This window comes from Cricetulus griseus (genome assembly GCF_003668045.3).
Source record: "Cricetulus griseus strain 17A/GY chromosome 1 unlocalized genomic scaffold, alternate assembly CriGri-PICRH-1.0 chr1_0, whole genome shotgun sequence".
In the NCBI taxonomy this organism is placed as follows: domain Eukaryota; kingdom Metazoa; phylum Chordata; class Mammalia; order Rodentia; family Cricetidae; genus Cricetulus; species Cricetulus griseus.
In genome coordinates this window covers 250,320,622-250,342,738 of record NW_023276806.1, presented here as the reverse complement: position 1 = coordinate 250,342,738, position 22,117 = coordinate 250,320,622, and the positions used below count along the sequence as shown (strand labels likewise).

The 22,117-nt window shown below is 38.4% G+C and overlaps 1 protein-coding gene across 1 annotated transcript in view; it reads left to right on the top strand.

The window, feature by feature from the left end:
* Nucleotides 1-22,117, top strand: part of Kcnh8 (potassium voltage-gated channel subfamily H member 8) — a 373,434-nt gene that overhangs the window by 267,412 nt on the left and 83,905 nt on the right. The window contains exons 9-10 of the mRNA XM_027394572.2: nt 16,770-16,969; nt 18,208-18,457. Coding sequence (XP_027250373.1) covers nt 16,770-16,969; nt 18,208-18,457 — 450 coding nt within the window. The remainder of the gene's footprint in view (nt 1-16,769; nt 16,970-18,207; nt 18,458-22,117) is intronic.

The window sequence follows — 22,117 nt, the reverse complement described above, 5'->3', positions numbered from 1 at the left end:
ATATATCTAGATCCAGTGTAGTGTTATTTTCACACTTCCTTTGGGTCCACCAACTCAACACTCCCTGGTATGGTTTTATTGAACCTACATGTAATTCCTTAAGTTCAAGCCATTCTTAAGATGTCTTTGAAACATTTAAATTCAACCTTTAAGAAATTCTTTTGTTTTCTCTGCCTTCTGACATTCACAACCCAGGTTGGTTAATAGAGAATGGAAAATTCCAGGTCAAGGAGGAGGAGGGAGGAACAACAGGAAACAGTAGAGTTATCTGAAAGTTGAGCTCTGATTTCCTTCCCTATCAAAGGAAAGGAGCTGCTATAAAGACTCTGCACATAGTAGAATAGCCATCAAATACATTGGCAATAATATGGTGCATGGGAAAACAATGGTGCCCAAGTGCAAGGAAGGAATGACAATAGTGCAAGAGAAAGGAGGAGAGAGCAAAGGCAAAAACCAGTGCCAGCCTGTGGTATGGTTTTCTTTTCCTTTGAGACCCATTCACCTTTCCCTGAGACCTCAATTGGGAATATTCTTTCAAAGACCTGACCTGATACTGAGATAAAACTGTACAAAGTCCATTTTATGTCAAACTCCCACACAAAGAAAAAGAGCCTCCAACACACTCAGCAGGTCTAGCACTCAGGAATTATATATATCAAGTTTTCTGAGAGAGGGGGGAAAGTGTTCGATGGTTTTCAAACTGACCTGGATACAGAAGCTTTTGAGTCAAACTTTCACAGCAGATGGGATGATTTTGCCTGAAAGCAATACACTTTCTGCCAAGACAAAATGACAGAATGAGCATCAGTGGCCAAAAAGGCCATAGTAACTTAAAAAGAAAATGAAAATACAAGAGCCAGGGTCTTATTTTCTATCTTCTCAATCTAGAAGTGGTTTCCTATGCAGAAATAAGACTTTGAAACTGTGATGACTCAGACAGACAAGATCCTTCCAATGACATTTATGAATGCTACAATTAATCTGGTAATTTATTTTATTGGTAATGTACAATTAGGATGTTAAATGGTCTGAACGTATTACTTCTCTTGGTTTAAGTGCTTTACACATTATAATTAAGCAAAGCAACATTAAAATCATACTGACAATTAAAAAGTACAGTGTTAAAATAAATGAAATAGTCCTATTCTATGCACTTGATTTATTCTCTGGAAGAAGACTATTACACACAGTTAAATATGGCAGAGTATCAAACCTTTGCCCATAAGCTTATTGGCAGAGCGTGAGATCTGTGTCTAATTTCTTTGACTTGGAGCATAATCGGTTCTTTTCTTCAGTGATTTTTTGCAAGTAGAAATCTCTTCTTCCAAGTAAAATATTTAAGCCTTTGTACTGTTATGCTTATTAAGTCACACAGAATAAACTACTTAGAATCCACAGTGCTACACACTGTAAAGTTCTAAGGACTATTCATTCTCCTTTACCTATTTTTGGACATTTGGGAGACATTCTGTGTATGTATTCTCATGTGTGCCTGCATGCAGATGGCATTAGCTGAATTTTTTAAATTCTTTCATCAAGAAGTGAATTCTACCAAGAGTGATGCCATTCTTGAAGAGCTACCTTAAATCCTTTTCACCAAATCTTACTCCAAGAGTGCATTGACATTTGTAATACCTTGTACTTTCAAGAAAAAAGTTAACATGAACAACTACATATACTTGATAGATGCTACATGTACTAGATACTCCACACAGACTGGGATACTTCATTTTTTATAGCTCAGAACATAAGCCTACTTACTTAACATATAAGGGAAAGGGGGCCATATAAAGACATTTTTTAATGGAGAAACTTTTATTTTTAATATTTACTTAGTGTGTGTACATATGTGCATATTCCCACATTGCAGCATGTGTGTCAAGATCAGGAGACTGATTCATGCAGTTGGTTCTCTCCTTATACTTTACAAGGGTTTCAGGATTAAATATGGGATGAAAAGCTTCCATGGCAAGAAATGGCCATCTCACAAGCCCTATTCTAATTTTTGTCATTTAAAAAGAGATTTAACTTGGTACATTCACACAATTAGGAAGAGGAAAGCTGGAATTCAGATCTAGATTTGTCCTATTCTGCAACCTCTATTCTCTCAGCTGGATTGCATTGCCTCCTGGGTGTAGGTTCCAAATTTAACTGTATTCATATAACTTTTATAAAAGACTAAGATCTTGTCATCAAAATGTGACTTTATAGGCATGGTGGCCCTTATTCTATAAAAAATGATATACAACTTGCTACAGAATTTTAATCCACTGTTAGATTAAAATGGAATTTATTCATTGGCAATTTCTGGTGACTATGGGGGAAAATATTCAGGGGGATGGGTTTTTCAAGTGTTCATGTTTACAGTAGATGAAGTTTGGTGACAAGAAACTTCTACTGCTGTTCCTTCCACACTGATATTATGGTACCAGGACCATTTGATATTCTCTCAGAGTTGAGCTATTTTTTATCACCCTTTAGGGCAAAAACTACTGAAACAGGAGGCTCTGTGTGTCATATCTCATTTGTGTCCTATTCCAGGGTAGGGATAAGGGATCAAATCTAATGTCACTGTGAACTGATCTATAATGTAGGAAATTACCAATATGGAGTCAGGTAAAAATACAAGGGAATTTAATAGGGAAAACCCTTATTTACAGAGCGACCTAGCTACCTGGCAGGGCAGCAGTCCATATAGCAAGCTGAAGACCAAAGCAAAAGCAAAGCTGCCATGTAAGTGTCCCTCACTCTAAGTCACCCTGACCATGCCCTTGCAAGTGTGGTCAGGCACACCTGTAGCCAGCCCCTAAGCAGGTGTGGGTAGAGCATCCCCTACAATTCCCCTTTTAGTCTAAAACAGGATTAAAACTTAACAGTGTAAAGTATCCAAAATTAAAAATCATAAAGGTGAAATATAAGAAGATACAACAATCTGCTTATGTCACATCCTAAGTATGTCTAATTTAACTAAACCCTAAAGTCATCTGAAAGAGGTGTCCAAGCCTGAACACCTTCTTCCAATCCCAACCAAAAACAATAGGAAGCTATCCCTAACTAGGCAATATGCTATCCTAAGTGACAACAATGGGGGAAAGGGAGTGTAGCATGCTCCAAGTTACTTTCTGCTGAAATGGGATGATGATAGCCTTGTGGGGTTCTGTAGGAAGAAAATGTTAGTATAGTGAAAGTCTTGAATGGATTGTATCCAGTCCATATTAGATGGGATTCGCTTGATTGAAGATCTCACTTGAAATCCTCAACTTGAAATCCTCAACTTGATTGAAGTCATTACCCGAAGCTTTGGCTGGAGTGTCAGGTGAAATGAAGCAAGTTGGATCCAGTGCAGTCAAGGTGTGGCCCATTTTCTTTCCAGGGAGTCCAGGGATTGTTGTCAGGCAGGTCTACATTGGCTGTTTGGGACTCAAACATAAATGTTAGTAGAGAAATGTTTGCTTCTGTAAGTATGTATACTATAAAAGGCAACCGTGGAAAAATAATGATTGTGAGAGTTTTCACCTTGAAGGAAAGAGGCAAGAAAGACAAAGATAGTCCCCAAATTCTTCTCTTATTCTGTATTACATCAATTGTCTTCTTGATACATTACAGAAACTCTAAAATTTAGTTAAACAACATGCTTAGATTTTAGAGGAGGAAAGCCAAATCCACCTCTAAATCCAGCATTGGATTAATTGAATAGGGACTAGGAAATAGAGAAATAGAATTCTCTGAGAGACAGCTGTAAAGTTTACTGTATGGCACGTTCCTTTGGTTTGATGGTTATAACTACCTTCTCTTCTTAAGTATCTACCCATTCAGTGTCCTTTGCCTTCTGGAGATGAGTTTTCCTGTGGAGATAAAAGCAAAACACTTCCCTTTCCTTTGTGAGGTTTCTATTTAGTTTATGAGATATACCTTAGTAGAATACCTATCATTTGTCCTCATTGAGAGGTTTTTCCTTTTCAACTCAAATCTTGATCAACTTTGATGGTATCCAAAGTTTTTCTTCTCCTGTAGAAACAAATGCAAAACCCCTACCCCAACGTGACACCTGTCCTGGTTTCCATACAGAGGTTAGTACATCTTTGAAGTATATCAGATGATTCAGTTCAGCATTTTTTTCCAGTGTCTTTCCGAAGCTGTTTGTCCTTTTCATTGGCATTAAGAAAGTTTAGTGTTAATAAAGCATTATACAACCTATGTTTGGGGGGATTAGTCTTCCAAGCTTGTATGTGGAGCATTTCCTTAAGTGTTCTACTAGAACTCTCAACCACTGCTTGTCCCGTATGATTGTGTGGTATACCAGTGGCATGCTTTATGTTATAATATTTGAAAAACTGTTCCAATTTTGTGGAGACATATGCCGGAGCATTGTCAGTTTTTATATGTGCAGGTATACCCATAACTGCCATCACCTCTAGCAGGTGTATAATAACAGAATCATCTTTTTCAGAGTTAACAGCAATAGCCCATTGGAACCCTGAGAATGTGTCTATAGTATGATGCATATATTTCAAATTTCCAAATTCTGCAAAGTGAAAGACATCCATCTGCCAAATCTCATTTCTCTGAATGCCCTGAGGATTACAACATGTTAGCAATCGAGTTGGATTATAAAAGGAACAAGTAGGACAGTTTCTCACTATCTCCTTGGCTTCTTGCCAAGTGATGGGGAAATCCTTTTTTAAACCTTTGCTATTTACATGATGTTTCTTATGAAATTCTGAGGCTTCTAGCATGATTCCTATTAATAAACAGTCAAACTCATCATTGCCTTGTGCTGGTAGGCCTGGAAGACCCGTATGGGATCTGATAAGTGTAATGTATAGAGGATTACTTCTGTTTCTGATTGTTTCCTGTAATTGTAAAAGCAACAAGATTAATTGCATATTATCAGGAACGAATTCTGCAGTCTCAATGTGTAAGACAACTCTCTCTGCATATTGGGAATCAGTAACTATGTTAAGAGGTTCTGTAAAATCCAAGAGTACTGTGAGAATTGCATATAATTCTGCCTTCTGTACAGATGTATATGGACTTTGAACTACTTTACTTACCTCACCTGCTTTATAACCTGCCTTACCTGATTTGTTGGCATCAGTATAGAAGGTAAGAACACCAGAAATGGAAGTTTGTCTTACAATAAGTGAAAGAATCCAGAATGTTTTTATTATAAATTTAATTCTGTCAGTTTTGTGATAGTTGTTGCTAATCACTCCCAAAAAGTCAGTAAGAGCTATTTGCCAATATTCATTATCCTTCCACAAGGAGGAAATTTCCTCATTAGTTAAAGGTACTATAATTTCTGCTGGATCTTTTCCAGTAAGTTGATGAAGTCTTAATTTTCCCTTTAAAATCAAATCAGAAATCTTTTCTATATATGTCTTTAACTTTTTATTCTGTTTATGTGGCAGAAATATCCACTCCAATATAGTGTCTTCCCTCTGAATCAGAATCCCAGAAGGGTATTCTCTGGATGGCAAGATAACCAGAATACAATCAAAATCAAGGATTATCCGATCTACATGTGCATCCAATATTCTGTATTCTACCCATTGTAACTCTTTTTCTGCCTCAGCAGATAATATTCTTGGACTGTTTATGTCCTTATCACCTTTAAAGACCATTTTTAAATGCTTTAAGTCATGTCCTTCTACACCGATAAATGTCTGTAATTGAGAAATTTCCCCTAGCAGCTTCTAAAGACTATTAAGACTTTTATAACAATCCCTTCTAATTTGTACCTTTTGAGATCTGATTCTATGTAAGTCTATCTTGTAACCTAAATAGTTAGTAGAATCTTCTCTTTGTATTTTTTTTCTGGGCCAATCTGTAAGCTCCAATGAGGCAGAACTTCCTTCACCATTTCAAACATATGTTCCAGAGTTTCCTTATTAGAATCTGATAAAAGAATGCCATCCATGTAATGATAAACAAGAGATTGAGAAAATTTCGTAGAAATTATTTCCAAAGGTTGCTGTTCAAAGTGCTGACACAAAGTAGGACTATTTAGCATTCTTTGTGGCTGTGAAAACCTTCCACTGATATCCCCTAACTGGTTGTGAATTATTAAGAGTTGGTACAGTAAATGCAAATTTTTCTCTATCATTTTCCTGTAACGGTATTGTGAAAAAACAGTCTTTCAGATCAATGACTATGATCAGCCATCCTTTAGATATCAAGAAAGGAAGCGGCATTCCAGGTTGCAGAGAACCCATTGGTTGAATTACCTTATTTATGGCTCTCAGGTCTGTCAGCATTCTCCACTTACCTGACTTCTTTTTGATAACAAATACAGGAGAATTCCAAGGGCTGGTAGATTCCTCTATGTGTCCAGTCTCTAGCTGTTCCTGTACTAACTTTTCTAAAGCATCTAGTTCTCAGAAGTCATAGGCCATTGTCCTACCCAAACAGGTTCATCTGTAAGCCACTTCAATAGCAGGGCCTTTGGCTCCTCTGAAGGTCAGACATTTGTACCTAGTTTCTATACAGCCTGAATGGTTGGTAACCGTTTTCCATAGTGTCTTACCAGATCTTTTCTACTATCTAAAGATTGTACATAATATGTTTCTGATACTGGAGGAATATTAATCTGAGTATCCCATTGGGGAAAAAGATCATGACACCAGAGATTTATAGATATATCTGCCATGTATGGTTTCAGTCTCCCTTTCTGTCCTTCCGGTCCAATGCAGACCACTGAGTGAACACTCTGTCAAACTCTAGATAGACTCCCAATTCCTAAAAATTGTACACTCGCCTCTCTAAGACTCCATTTCTGAGGCCAAGACTTTTGTGTAATAATAGTTACATCCGGCCCAGTGTCTACTAAGCCAGTAATAACTTTATTATTAATTTTCACTTTTCTCTTCTTCCATCTCTTGTATTCTGTTGGTTATACTTACATCTGTAGTTCCTGATCATTTACCCAGCTTTTCTATTTCCAGCATTCCCTCAGATTGTGCTTTCTTTATTGTCTGTATTTCAGTTTATAGGTCTTGAACTGTTTCCTTGAGAGATTTGTTGCTATCTTGTATTTTTTGGGTTTGTTTTGTCTTCAATTTCTTTAAGGGATTTTCTCATGTCCTCTTTGAGGTCCTCTTTGAGGTCCTCTATCATTTTCCTATAATTTGAATACCTATAGAACACGAAATAGACTGAATCAAAAAACAGTCTCCTCGCCACATAATAATCAAAACACCAAACATACAGAACACAGGAAATATTAAGAGCAGCAAAGGAAAAAGGTCAAGTAAACTATAAAGCCAAACCTATCAGAATCACACCTGAATTTTCCATGGAAACTCTGAAAGCCAGAAGGTCCTGGATAGATATTCTACCTACACTATGAGAGACCATGGATGCCAGCCCAGACTACTATGGACAGCAAAGTTTTCAATCATTATAGATGGAGACAACAAGATATTCCATGACAAAAGCAGATTCAAACAATACATATCCACCAATCCAGCCTTACAGAAAGTACTGAAAGGAAAACTGCAACCCAGGGAGGTTAACTACAACCAGAAAAACATAGGCAATAGATAATCCCAACTTACCAACAGAAAAAGGTATAGAATCCCACACATAATCTCTCCACCATCACCAAATCAAAAACAAACAAGAATGAACAATAATCAATTGTCATTAATATCCATCAACATTAATGGTCTTAACTCCCCTATAAGAAGACATAGATTAGCAGAATGGATAAGAAGACAGAATCCTTCCTTCTGCTGCATACAAGAAACTCACCTCAACCACAAAGACAGATGGTACCTAAGAATTAAAGGTTGGGTAAAGATCTTCCACTCAAATGGACCCAAGAAACAAGTGGTGGTAGCAATCCTAATATCCAATAAATTGGACTTTAAACTAAAATCAGTCAAAAGAGATGAAGAAGGTCATTTCCTACTTATCACAGGAGAAATCCATCAGAATGAAGTCTCAATTCTGAACATTTATGCTCCAAATATAAAGGCATCCATGTTTGTAAAAGAAACATCACTAAAACTAAAATCACACATAAAACCGTGCACACTTATAGTAGGAGATTTCAACACATCTCTCTCACCACTGGACAGGAACACCAGACAGAAACTTAACAAAGAAACAAAAGAACTAATAGAAGTTATGGTGCAATTGGACTAAACAGATATCTATAGAGCATTCCACCCCAATACAAAACAATTTACCTTCTTCTTAGCACCACCTGGAACTTTCTCTAAAATCGACCACATACTTGGCAACATAGCAAACCTCCACAAGTACAAAAAAATGAAATAACTCCCTATGTCTTAACAGACAACAATGCTTTAAAATTAGAACTCAACAAGAAGAACTACAGAAAACCTACAAACTCATGGAAATTAAGTAATGCCCAATTACACAATTCATGGGTCCAGGAAGAAATAAAAAAAAAAGAAATTGAAGATTTTCTAGAATTCAGTGAGATTGCGGACACAACATATCCGAACCTATGGGATACGCTGAAAGCAGTGCTAAGCGGAAAGTTCATAGTGCTAAATGCCCACATGAAGAAACAGGAGAAGAGTCACATTAGAGAATTAACGCACAACTGAAAAACCTTTAGAAAATAAAGAACCCAATACACCATGGAGGAGCAGACGCCAGGAAATAATCAAATTGAGGGCTGAAATCAATAAAATGGAAACTAGGAGAACAATACAAAGAATCAATATAACAAAAAGTTGGTTCTTTGAGAAAACCAACAAGACAGAGAAACCTTTATCCAAACTTACCAAACAACAAAGAGTGAACAAGCAAATTAATAAAATCAGGAATGAAAAGGGGGACATAACAATAGACACAGAGGAAATCCAGAGAATCATCAGGTCATGCTTTGAAAATCTATATTCCTCGAGATTTGAAAATGTAAGGAAATGGACAATTTTCTGGGCAGATTTCAATTACCAAAATTAAATCAAGAACAGATAAGCAACTTAAATAGACCTATAACCTCTAATGAAATTGAGGCAGTCATTACAAGTCTCCCAACCAAAAAAAGCCCAGGGCCAGATAGCTTCAGTGTAGAATTCTACCAGAAATTCAAAGTACAGCTAATACTAATTCTCCTCAAAGTAGTCCACACAATAGAAGCAGAAGGGTCATTACCAAACTCTTTTTATGAGGCCACAATAAACTTGATACCCAAGCCACACAAAGACACAACTATGAAAGAGAACTACAGACCAATATCCCTCATGAACATTGATGCAAAAACTCTCAATAAAATATTCGCAAATCGAATCCAAGAACACATCAGAGAAATCATCCATCCTGACCAAGTAGGCTTCATGACAGGGATGCAAGGAATGTTCAACATACAAAAATCCATCAATGTAATCCACCATATAAACCGACTGAGGAAAAAAAACCACATGATCATCTCACTATATGCCTAAAAAGCCTTTGACAAAATCCAACACATCTTCATGATAAAGCTCATGGAGAAATCAGGGATAACAGGAACATACCTCAACATAATAAAAGCAATATACAGCAAGCCAACAGACAACATCAAATTAAATGGAGAGAAACTCAATGCAATTCCTCTAAAATGGGGGACAAGACAAGGCTGTCCACTCTCTCCATACCTCTTCAATATTGTCCTTGACGTTCTAGTTAGAGCAATAAGACAACAAAAGGAGATCAAGGGAATACAAATCAGAAAGAAAGAAGTCAAACTCTCACTATTTGCAGATGATATGAGAGTCTACATGGGTGGCCCTAAAAACTCAACCAGAGAACTCCTACAGCTGATAAACACCTTCAGCAAAGTGGCAGGATACAAGATTAACTCAAAAAAAATCTGTAACTACATACCAATGACACATTGGTGGAGAAAGAAATCAGAGAAGCATCACACTTTTCAATTGTCACAAACAACATAAAATACCTTGGAGTAACAATAACCAAAAAAGTGAAAGACCTGCACAATAAGAATTTTGAGTCTCTAAAGAAAGAAATTAAAGAAGATACCAGAAAATGGAAAGATCTCCCATGCTTTTGGATAGGCAGGATCAACATAGTAAAAATGGCAATCTTGCCAAAAGCAATCCACAGATTCAATGCAATCCCCATCAAAATTCCAACACAATTCTTCACTGACCTTGAAAGAAAAATTCTCAACTTTATATGGAGAAATAAAAGACCCAGGACAGCCAAAACAACCCTGTGCAATAGAGGAACTTCTGGAGGCATCACCATCCCTAACTATAAGCTCTATTACAGAGCTATAGTCCTGAAAACAGCTTGGTATTGGCACAAAAATAGACAGGTACACCAATGGAAATAGTTGAAAACCCTGATATTAACCCACACACCTAGGAACACCTGATTTTTGACAAACAATCCAAATATATATGCTGGAACAAAGAGAACATCTTCAACAAATGGTGCTGGCATAACTGGATGCAAACATGTAGAAGACTACAGATAGACCCAAGTCTTTCACCCTGCACAAAACTTAAGTCAAAATGGATCAAAGACCTCAACATAAACCCAGCCACATTGAACCTACTACAAGATAAAGTGGGAAATACCCTTGAATTAATTGGTATAGGAGACTGCTTCCTGAACATAACACCAGTAGCACAGACACTGAGATCAACAATTGATAAATGGGACCTCCTGAAACTTAGAAGCTTCTGTAAGGCAAAGGACAGAGTCAGCAAGATAAAATGACAGCGCACAGACTCGGAAAAGATATTCACCAACCCCACATCTGACAGAGGACTGATCTCCAAAATATACAAAAAACTCAAGAAGCTATTCTTGAAAACACCAAACAATCCAATTAAAAAATGGGGTACAGAACTAAATAGACAATTCTCAATAGAGAAATCTAAAAGGGCTGACAGACACATAAGAAAGTGTTCAACATCCTTAGCCATCAGGAAAATGTAAATCATAACAACGCTGAGATACCATCTTACTCCTGTCAGAATGGCTAAAATAAAAAACACCAATGATAGTTTGTGCTGGAGAGGATTCGGAGAAAGAGGAACACTCCTCCACTGCTGGTGGGAGTGTCAACTTGTAAAGCCTCTGTGGAAATCAGTATGGTGACTCCTCAAGAAAATGGGAATCAGTCTACCACAAGATGCAGCAATTCCACTCCTAGACATATACCCAAAAAATCACATTCATATAACAAAGACATCTACCTGTTCAACCATGTTCATAGCAGCATTATTTGTAATAGCCAGAAAATGGATACAGCCTAGATGCCCCTCAATTGAAGAATGGGTAGAGAAAATGTAGTACATTTACACAATGGAGTACTACTCAGTAGAAAAAAAAAACAATGGAATCTTGAAATTTTCAGGAAAATGGATTTGCAGAAACCATTGTGAGCGAGATAACCCAATCACAAAAAAGACAAACATGATATATACTCACTCATATGTGGACCTGCTTTATGATACATAGTAGTGACCATGCTTTATCAGAGCTGTTTATAATGATGTTGCTCAGAATGGTTTCCTTCCAGATGATGATTGAGAAGCTAATTAAAAAAAATGGTGCCAGGTACCACAAGAGTAACAGAACTGTGCTCTTTTCTGGGATTTTGTTTTTTACTTTTTTTTAATGGAGTGTGCTGGATGTCTCTACAATTTTGTTCAAATGGCTGAAGAACCTGGAAAAGCTGTTGTTGCTATTGATGCATAACATACTGCCATTATTGGTATATATATATATATATATATATATATATATATATATATAATTTGAATTTTTGGAAACTTTAGATGTGCTGTCAACTTTGGAAAAAAGTATCCCAGTTTACCATGTTGAGTTGGCATTGTACAAAAATTAACAGCCATATTGGTCTAGAAATGTTGAGCTTAATTTTTATTCCATTTGTACAAGGGTAATGCACTGTATTAAATATGTAAGGTCTTAAAAAATTGAAGGGATTTTGAGAGCTCATCCTATGTGAAGGGATGCTCTCTTTGCCTGGACACATGGGCAAGGGCATAGGCCTGACCCAAGATGATGTGGTAGACTTTGGGGAGCCCCTTTTGAGGGCCTTAACCTGCCTATGAAGTGGAGGGGGGATGGCTAGGGGTAGGTGGGATTTTGCAGGGGAGGGGAGGGAGAGGGAGAAGGGATTGTCATGTGAAACAAGCTTGTTCCTAATTTGAACTAATAAAATAATAATTTTTTTCACTTTTAACTGAGGTCTTTTACCATTTTCCAAAATATGCGTTTCTCATTTTGTCCAGTCACATTTGATTCTTCATCACTATTTAAACTACCATCTAGAGCAGAATCAGTTTTCAAAATAGGCAAAGAACTATCTATTCATCCTGTGAGAGATTGTCTTCCACTGCTACTGGGAACTACCGTACCTTTCCCTATGTAGGGGCTTCTTTGAAGCCCCCCATGGGGTTCCTGGCCTTAACGGGTTTCCTTGCATGTCCCTGGTCTATGTACATTCATTGGTACAGTGCCTGCCTTTACCTGGATTCTACACAATCCAGAAGGCAGTGGCCTCCCATATGAGGCAATGTTAGAATTCCTTTGTCTACAATTTCTCTTGATATGTCCCATTGTACCCCAGCTGAAACATCTAGGTTCCTGGCACCTTCATGGTCTCCTGAGGAATGCTCTTCCTACCCAAGGTTCTGGTTCATAATAGTAGTAACTTCTAGCCTCTTGGTACCTATGTTGACCTCTGTAAGTTGCTTCTCCTTCCCAAGTTCTTGCATCCTCACCTCTAGAACTTTTAATCTCTTGTTGCCTTTTTAAACCTTTAGAGATGGCTTCTGCTACCCAAGCTCCAGTATTTTGCACATTATAGTCAATGTTGGCTACATGCAAAACCCATTCTTCTAGCAGAGCTGATCTGATCTTTAAAGGCAAAAGTATTCTTTTGCATATTGGCTTTGCATTTTCATAAACTATTGTATATATAATTGATTGTCTTGTTTCTGGATCTGTTACCTGTAACTCTACTGCCCTAGCTAACATTTGTAAAAAGTCCTGGAACTCTTCTGTAGGTCCCTGTTCAATTCTGGTATAAGCTTCTGGGAGTTCTCCTGGCTCATGAACCTTATCCCAGGCGTTTAATGCTGCTTTCCTGCATAGGGACAGTATATGGTCATCATATTCAGCCTGAGCCTGTGGGTTAGCATAAATACCCTCACCAATAATCTTATCTAGAGGGGCTTCATAACCTTCCTTTATGCCTTGACACTCAAGGAGCTTCACCTCTTCCCTGACCAATGCCTTCCACTGGATTTGCCATGAATTCTCAAGTACAGCTGCTACCAATCATTCCCAATCTTTGGGTGTCACTCTGTTAAAGGTTGCCTATGAATGTAATAGCTGTTTTACATATGGGCTATGGAGACCATATGAGACAACTGATTCTTTAATGTTCTTAAGATCCTTCAGCTGTATAGGTTGCCATACATAAGCCATCTGCCTCTGAGAGTATTTCTTAGATGATGTCTTTTCTACCATGGTAGCTGAGTAGACTAATGGTGTACAAGTAACAACCTTAGAAGAATAGTCATGATTCCTGGGAGGAGTAGGTGCCTCAGATTGGAGTGATTCTGCCTCTGAGGCATCCCAATGATCTTTAAGCCTAGTAATGATATCCTCATGAAACGTTTCAATTGCCTGCATCATAAAAGATTCCAAGCCTGTTAGTGAATCTGTAAGTTGCTCTAACTACTCCTCTACACGTTTCTCTAGCTCTTTAATATGGTCGTCCTTAGACAGCATCTTGATGGTATTGAAACTGCCTTCTAGGTATTGGAGTCTAGATTGAAGGTCATGATTTGTTGATTTTGAGTCCTCAGCAATCGACCATATGGATCAATCTAATCTGTCAGCCCTGTTCTGTAAATTATCTTCCAAACATTCAAATCTAGACTCAAATTTGTGATCTGCTACCTTTGTTGCTTCAATAATTGATTGAATGACCTTGTCCAATTCTTCAGCCCTATCCTGGGTATTTTACACATTTGCATCTAGCTTCTGGGTCATAGAGCCTATCTGAGTTTCTAGCTGGCCACAGATATTCTTTAGTTCATCACAGTCCTCTGACAGCCTAGCCTCCAATGCTTCAGACATGGAGGATCTCTGTGTTTATCTTATCATAAAAACGCTGCATCTCATCTTGGGTAACAGACAGCTCTGTCTTTAGTGTATTGAACACACAGCCAAGCTTATCATCCAAATTCTGTTCCACTTGCTGCACAATTGTGGCCTGACCTAATCTGTTCTCCAAAACCTCATTGCGTAAAGCTGTTATTTCCTGTAAGTAGGTGGTAAGGTCTTTGTCCCTGTTCCTGAGGACTCTGGCTAGTAATATTATTTGTATCAGCAAGCTAACTGCCATTACTGCATATAGGCAGGTAATTGGCAGAATAGCGTCCTCCTCATACATTGAATTCATGTAATAAGCAAAAATATTACCAATTTTAGCAAATGATAAATATTCCCCCATGATTTCACCTGATTTCTACTCTTTGACCAGCAGGTGGTGTAGGCATTCAGTTAGTCTGTGCAGCGTTTGGCAGTGGTCGATAGCAGCAGTGGAGAGAGGTCACAAAGGCGGCTGCACTTAGCTTAGAGAGTATACGGCCTTGCGGCTGAAACCACTAAATGAGACACTGCTTTACTGCTGCTGCAGCCAGGGAAAGCCTTGGGCCCTGCTGAAAGCTGAGGCCTACTCGGCTCTAGGGCAGGAGGCCTCAAGGTGCAGGTAGGCCGCAGTCCAAATTGGTCCCATGCCTGCAGCTAGAAACTGCAACAGTAACTGTGGGGAGGTATGTGGACGTCTCCCAGCTGGGCAGATGGTTCTGAGCAGCTCAGCAGCAGCCAGAATGTGCTTGTGGTACATCTGGTTGGCTGTGAGCCAGGAGCACCTGTGGAGACCGGGAGCTTTTCCGGCCTAGGCCGCCTTCCCAGTGAACCCTCAGGCTTTCCAAGTGAGGCTTAGGTTTACAATATTGTGCTTCTGACAACCAGATAATGTGGGAAATTACCAATACGGAGCCAGGTAAAAATACAAGGGAATTTAATAGTGAAAAGCCTTACTTACAAAGTGACCTAGCCAACCAGTGGGCAGCACTCCGTACAGTAAGCCAAAAATGAAAGCGAAAGCAAAGCTGCCAAGTAAGTGTCCCTCACTCTATGTCACTCTGACCATGACCTCACCTAAGCGAGTGTGGCTACAGCATCCCCTACAGATCTACCTGTGAGTATAATAACCCAGGCTCTCCTCCATCTTCTGTTTTCATAGCCCTAGGTAAAACTGAGCCTTCTTTAGTCCTCTACTGGTATCTACATGAACCATACTCATGCCATTCTGCCAATGATTATGAGATGAAAAAATCCTACAATGTCTTTTTTGCCTTGTTGCCAGCTCCTTCCAAAAGTAGAAAAACTCCCAGAAGGCAGATTCAGTCCTCTTACTGTGATTCTCTAAAAGAAACAGCCTTCTCCATCCCTCTCCCATTGACCCTATAGTGCTCGTGAACAGACACTTGTATCTTGTCAAACTTTAGTAGGGGCTTTTAGTCATTGATTGGCTTGTCTTCCAGAGTTACCTGGGAAGAGTCTCAGAGAGGAGTGTCTAGATCTGGTTGGCTTGTGAACACCTATTAGGAAGATTTAAGTAATGTGGGAAGAGGCAGGAGGAACTCTGTAAGAGTGCTGAAATCAAGCAAGCAAGCAATCATGTATGCATTTATTACTCTCTGCTCTTGACTATGGATGTGATGTGACTAGCAGTTTGAAGTTCCTGCCTTGATTTCCCCATAATAATAGACTGTAGCTTGTAATTTTAAGGTGAAGTGAATTCCTTTCTTCCCTAAATTGCTTTTGGATGGAATGCTTTACAATAGCAGGAGAAATGAAAGCAAAACCTCATTGAAACAAAGATCCCTGTATAAGTAGACAGGCTGGTTCACCAGGACAATGACAGCGACTCTACATCAGGCATCGTGCTTCAGTGCATTCCTTCCTGTATTTCATGGTTTCAAATGTTGAACTATCTCCCTTAAGAATAAAGAACTAGCAAAACTGAGGTGAGGATGAGAATTAACCTCAGTTTTCTACTGCTCAGGGAATCCTCATATTTATAAGAACTGTCTTAATAGTAATGGGAGTGTAACATCAGTTTTAATATTATGGCTCTATTTTTATTTACTTACTTTTGTGGTTAATAGACTCAAACCGTGGCCATATGTAGTTAAGTGAGTGCTATGCTACTGAGCTATGTTCTGAGACCATAAAGTAATGATTTTGGCCTATGATACTAAAATTCCAAAAGTAGCTATTATAGTAGATTTGTCTTTTAAGCAGATTTTTCAATGAAATACAATAATTGTTAACTGTAAATTTGTAGTTCATCTTATGAAAGTTTTGATAAAATTGTATCATAGCAATTAAACTATGTGTGACTACTAAAATAATACATATGCTGATAGAATTCAAAGTAAAAGTTTTCAGATCCACAATGATTGCTAAGAAACTGCATGTGTGTCAAAGAGTCTACTTCATATATTATCATTTTCTAAGCTATTTTTATTTGGATCAAGCCACGTGAAGGCAATGACTGCTTTGGGATTGCATGATCTTATGGCATAGTGGCTATGTCCACATTCCTGGCAATGGAATCATATCAGTATGCCCACATACACATGCTTTACTCTAACCCATCTATAAAATGGACTTATATGTAAAGGGGGACTCTGTCTTAATAGCCTGTGTTCTGTTGTGCTCTGTAGCTCTGATGCATGCCTTGGTGTTTGGGAATGTAACTGCCATCATACAGAGGATGTATTCCAGATGGAGTCTATATCACACCAGAACCAAAGACCTAAAGGATTTCATTCGTGTGCATCACCTACCCCAGCAGCTCAAGCAGAGGATGCTTGAATACTTTCAGACAACCTGGTCAGTCAACAATGGAATAGATTCAAATGAGGTAATGTGCATCTCTTATGTTGACATTTTTAAACAGAAAGTACATATTGTCAGATAAAAGCAAGGTGTTCTAATACAGGCATAAAAGAGGGACACACTTACCAGCTTCTTTATCTCTTTGTCTGCTATTATAGACATTTTTGCCATCATGGACCTTTAACACACCAGCATTTATGCATCATGACTGAAGTTTTCACAATACCATTCTAGGATGACAGTTTCATAAGAATTTACTACTTTATTCAATCAAATAGATTTATTTTCATTCTCATTGTGTTTTTTGAAAGGATTCATTCTTAGGACAGTTTAATGTCATAATATTGGGTGATTGCTCAATGTAAACTTGCTACAATGATCCATAAAGTTTAAAAAGAAAAAGAATATAGGTAAACATGATATCTGTAGAGTTGAAGAAACAGCCCCCAAACAACCACTGCTATACACTATATAGATCAAGGAACTAGTCCACAAACACATCAACCAACCCAATAACCAAGTAACCAACTATTCTTTTAGTTAACATATAAAATAATCCCTTTTCATCCATGTTATATGTTTAATTGTTACTTCCCCAACCCATCAAGGAAGAGGGATGGGAGTCCCCTCCTGCTGGTTCCCTTTTGGCCCCTGCTAAGCCCTTTGCTTTCAAGCCACATGGACCCCACTATCCTCTTTTCCATCCTAATCCTCTCTTAGAATCTCTTCTTCCTGATGAGCCCTTTCTACATTCATAGCTGCCCCCACAGCTACAATGGAATTTTATTCAGCCATGAAGAACGATGAAATTATGACATTTTCAGGGCACAAATGGATAGAACTAGAAATCAATATATTCAGTGAAATAAGCCAGGCACTGGAATACAAATACCTCATTTTCTCTCATATTTGAAACCTAGTAACAAGTATTTTAAGAGTGATAATTTGACCTCTGCATATGATCATGACACATTAAGGCCAGTGGGTCCAAGTCCCTACATCTATCCCCAAAAGACTCCTGACAGAAGTGTCACAGTCGTTCCTTCCAGGATACTTTAGAGTTTTTAAAAATTTCTTCAGATTTATTAGCAACTGATTATTCAGTGATACATAGATAAGGTCGTAGTCATGCAGAGAATACATCAACCTCCTCCTGAATAGTGCAGCTGACCTGAGTAGGAAGAGCGTCACTGGTGTCTTGCAAAGTCATTGACTGCACCCAACTCACTATGATTTCTTTTCTCCCTTCCTCTTCTCCAACAGCTTTTGAAAGACTTTCCAGATGAGCTGCGCTCTGACATCACAATGCATCTAAACAAGGAGATCTTACAGCTGTCCCTGTTTGAATGTGCCAGCCGGGGCTGCCTCAGATCTCTGTCTCTCCACATCAAAACGTCATTCTGTGCTCCAGGAGAGTATCTGCTACGCCAGGGAGATGCTCTTCAGGCCATCTACTTTGTGTGCTCAGGCTCCATGGAAGTTCTTAAAGACAGCATGGTATTGGCTATTTTAGGTAGGTTTTCACTGAAAAGTTTCTCTGAAATTTTACCCTAGAGTATGAGGAATACAAAGTAGGGAAGGAGAGACAATAATAGGAATTGGCAAATTACAGATGCATATATGGACTCCATGTTAAATTCAATTTACCTAAGTGTTATATATATCATATCATGTTTTTATATAAAAAAGTTCAGGCAGTATAAATGTTATCCTATTTTACAAGTGAGTAAATGTCCTCTTAATTCACTGTACCAGATTGCACATATAGTGAAGTCTTTCTGACCTCTAATCATAATACATACAGCCTCCTGTGGAACAACAGCTCTGTTTTCATAGAGAATTTCTGCATTTTGCAGAGAGCCAGTCCAAAGAACACTTGAATTAAGTTTTATCTGTGCCAGAAATAGAGAAAAATGATTTAACTTTGAGAACAAATTTTGTTACTGCCATTAACCCAATACTGCTATGTGACACAAGTTCCTTTTAGTTCCTCAAAGAAAACTCATAACTGTGAAAACTCTGTACCTTGATGTTGACTTGAAATATTAGACCTAATTATTTTTCATTGACATATAAAGGGAAGGTGGCAGAAGATGGTATGCGGGTTAATGTAGAAAAATCCTCTCCTAATTTTATGAGGTTGTTTTCAAATTCACTCTCATTGTTTATTGAGAATCGGTGAGTGAACTGGACAGTGTTCTGAGCACTAAGAAGGTGGCAAAACAGACATTGCTAGAAATTTTGCCCGTGTCAGGATTAAACTCAAGAGAAAGATGAGATGGAAAATTTGCCTGGGATGTGAGGTGGTTTGATGGGGAATGTACTGTGTATGTTCATCTTATTGTTAAATAAAGTTCTGTTTGGCCAATGAGACAGCAAGTTAGACAGGACTAGGAGTCAAAGAGGATTCTGGGAAATGTAGTAGAGAAGTGGTGATCCAGGACGGAAGTGACATAGCAAGAAGACTCATATAAGCAAGAATAAAGAGGAAGTGTCCCTTTTCCCCTTCACATCCTCCATCGGTGGGATGTGAGCCATGGGCAAGAGAGGGTGCCAGCAGAAGGCATCTTCTATAAGATAAGTCTTATAAAATATATAGATTTATGATAATTAAGAATGAGAAATCCTAGTCATTGGCCAAGCAGCATTTGAACCTAATACAAGTTTCTGTGTATTCATTTGGGCCCTAACTCGGGCGGGCGGATGGCATAAAGTACACATATGGCGGTGGGGCTCAGGCGGCTTTTGGCGTTAAGATTTATCATAACAGTGGTTGAACATTAATGAATCTGAGGTACATTTTAAACAGCAATGAAATACAGCAATGTCTAAAATCATGTCAATAAATGATTAATGAAGCGCATTTTCTCTAAGAAACTGACTTGTGGACAGCTCCTTGCAAAGTGTTTTAGTACACGGGATATTTAAACCTTCATAGCATGTAGACCCAGATGTAGAGGTATTTTCTGGTTCTGGATGAGAGACCACTACACCTTCCTTATCTAAAGAATACTTATCACTTTATGTCAGTGCTACCAGCCTGTCACTGAGTGAGTGAGTTTCAATATAGAATATATTTTAGAAGAGAGAAGTCATAATTCTTGAGCCCTAAGTATAAACTGGTTCCTTTGGTCCATTATCAAGTCTTGGAATCCTGTCAGATCTGAATGTGTTTTCCAAATTTATCTACTGAAACCCTATCCTTGGCAAGATGGAATAAGGATGTGGGAACCTAAGATGTAATTAGTACCTTCCAAAGTGGAAACCTTAGAGAGCCACCTGCCTTTTTCTGCCATGAAATCACAACGAAAAGCCAGCAAGTATTATACACTGAACCTGCCAAAGCCTTAACCTTGAACTTTTAGCTTCAGAACCATCAGAAATACATTTCTGTTGCTTATCACACCTTAGCTGCATTGTGCTACAGCATAGCTAACAGACTATGACAGGGTGACTGCATCAGCTAAAGGGGACTAGCTGGGTACTGAGTGCTAACAGAACCCTGTGGCTGTGGCTTTCACTGCTCATGTGGGATTCAGTTTCACTAATGCAGGAAAGGTGGGGCTTGCCCTTAAAGATTTGGATCGGTTTTTATTAGGCTTCTGTGATTTTCTCCTTGAAGTAAGTGCAGAACACTGTAAAACAGTCCCTCCCTCTTCTCAACCTACAAAGTTAAAGGACAGTCATTCTACCATTTTGTAGTTCTGGCTTAGAATTGACAATGATTTCTAATTTGCTTCCAAACATTGTTTAAGTTATATTTTCCTGCATGTTTCCCTAGTACCAATGAAACTTTTATAGCCAGATGATTTGCCTATTTTTGAGAACATTTAGCCATTGTTTTCAGAACCTTATGATGTGACATACATGCAAGCAGATATAACACACCATTGAAAAATAGTCAGGCTTTCCTTTAATTCTTGTCCATTCCATTCTTACATTTGGTGACCAGCAAGAGTTTTAGAAATGGAAGATGAACCTATGACATTAAAACAAAAAGGTGGAAACTGAATGGCTGCTATGTGACTGCTATGGCTTACAAAAAATGATCCAATAGTAATAATTCATAGAATTAAAATTACTTACTGCTGAAAGATTTGCTCCATTGCTCTCTTGCTCCCTGCTCCAAATTTGTCCATAAGTTGTGATTTTTATGATGTTATTTCCCTACTCTGCTCCCACCATTAATATGTTGAAAGTGGTGGTGTAAGTTCAGTTTGTTCCATGATCATTCTTAACTCTGATATGATCGCACACACAAGCAAAGGTTCAAGATGAATATATCAGTGGGATAATGTAACTCTCTTCATGAAACTAATTCAACCTAAACTGATTTCTAAGCATACAGCTTCATATTTGGTCTCTAGCTATTTAACAGGAGTTCGTTCTGCCACTGAAATGAATTAGTGGTCTTGTGAGGAAGAAGTTTGTATGCATCAACTCAAGCAACACCATCTTCCAATCAGTACATGAAAACATTTCCAGATCTGGTGCCTGGAGACAGCTGCCGTAGGGATTTGTGGAGAAGGCAGAAAATGGCAATAGGTGACAAGCAGTGCCATGGCTGATGGTGTTTAGCTGCCTCTGTGTGACTCAGTGTCCTTTTCCATTACTGTTGTTGACCCTCAAAGACAGACCATCTCTGAAAAGATGGAGGCTACCCACAACTCATGGATGGGGGGGTGGGAAATCATTCTTTTCTGCCAGAAATAAGGACACTAAGACCTGGAGTCATTAAGGTTTAGAATCCCAACAAAAACAGGGAGTATCCACAGGGCAGTGACTGAAGCCAGGAGGGTTAGTCAGAGCTCCTTGTGCAACTCAGCACCATTATTCATGGACCATAAATACTCAGCAAATTCAAAAAGAAAACTGGAACTCTTTCCAAGGTGCCAAATTTAGCAGCCATAAAAACAAAAGTATAGTGGCCTCATGTTACTCCAAATGTCTCTGGCATAATAGAATCTTATACTTGGCACTGTCCTGATAATCATCCCCGGATAGATAAATGCAGAGTCAGTGTACTGCCTACTTACTGTCTGTAGCTTACATCCACCCTCAACTTTTCATTGCTAAGAAACTGTGTAGATTTTTAACAAAATATAGAGAAAACATAATTTCAGATTTAGCAATATGAGTGAAAACAATAAGTCAAGCTTGAATTCTTCCAGAA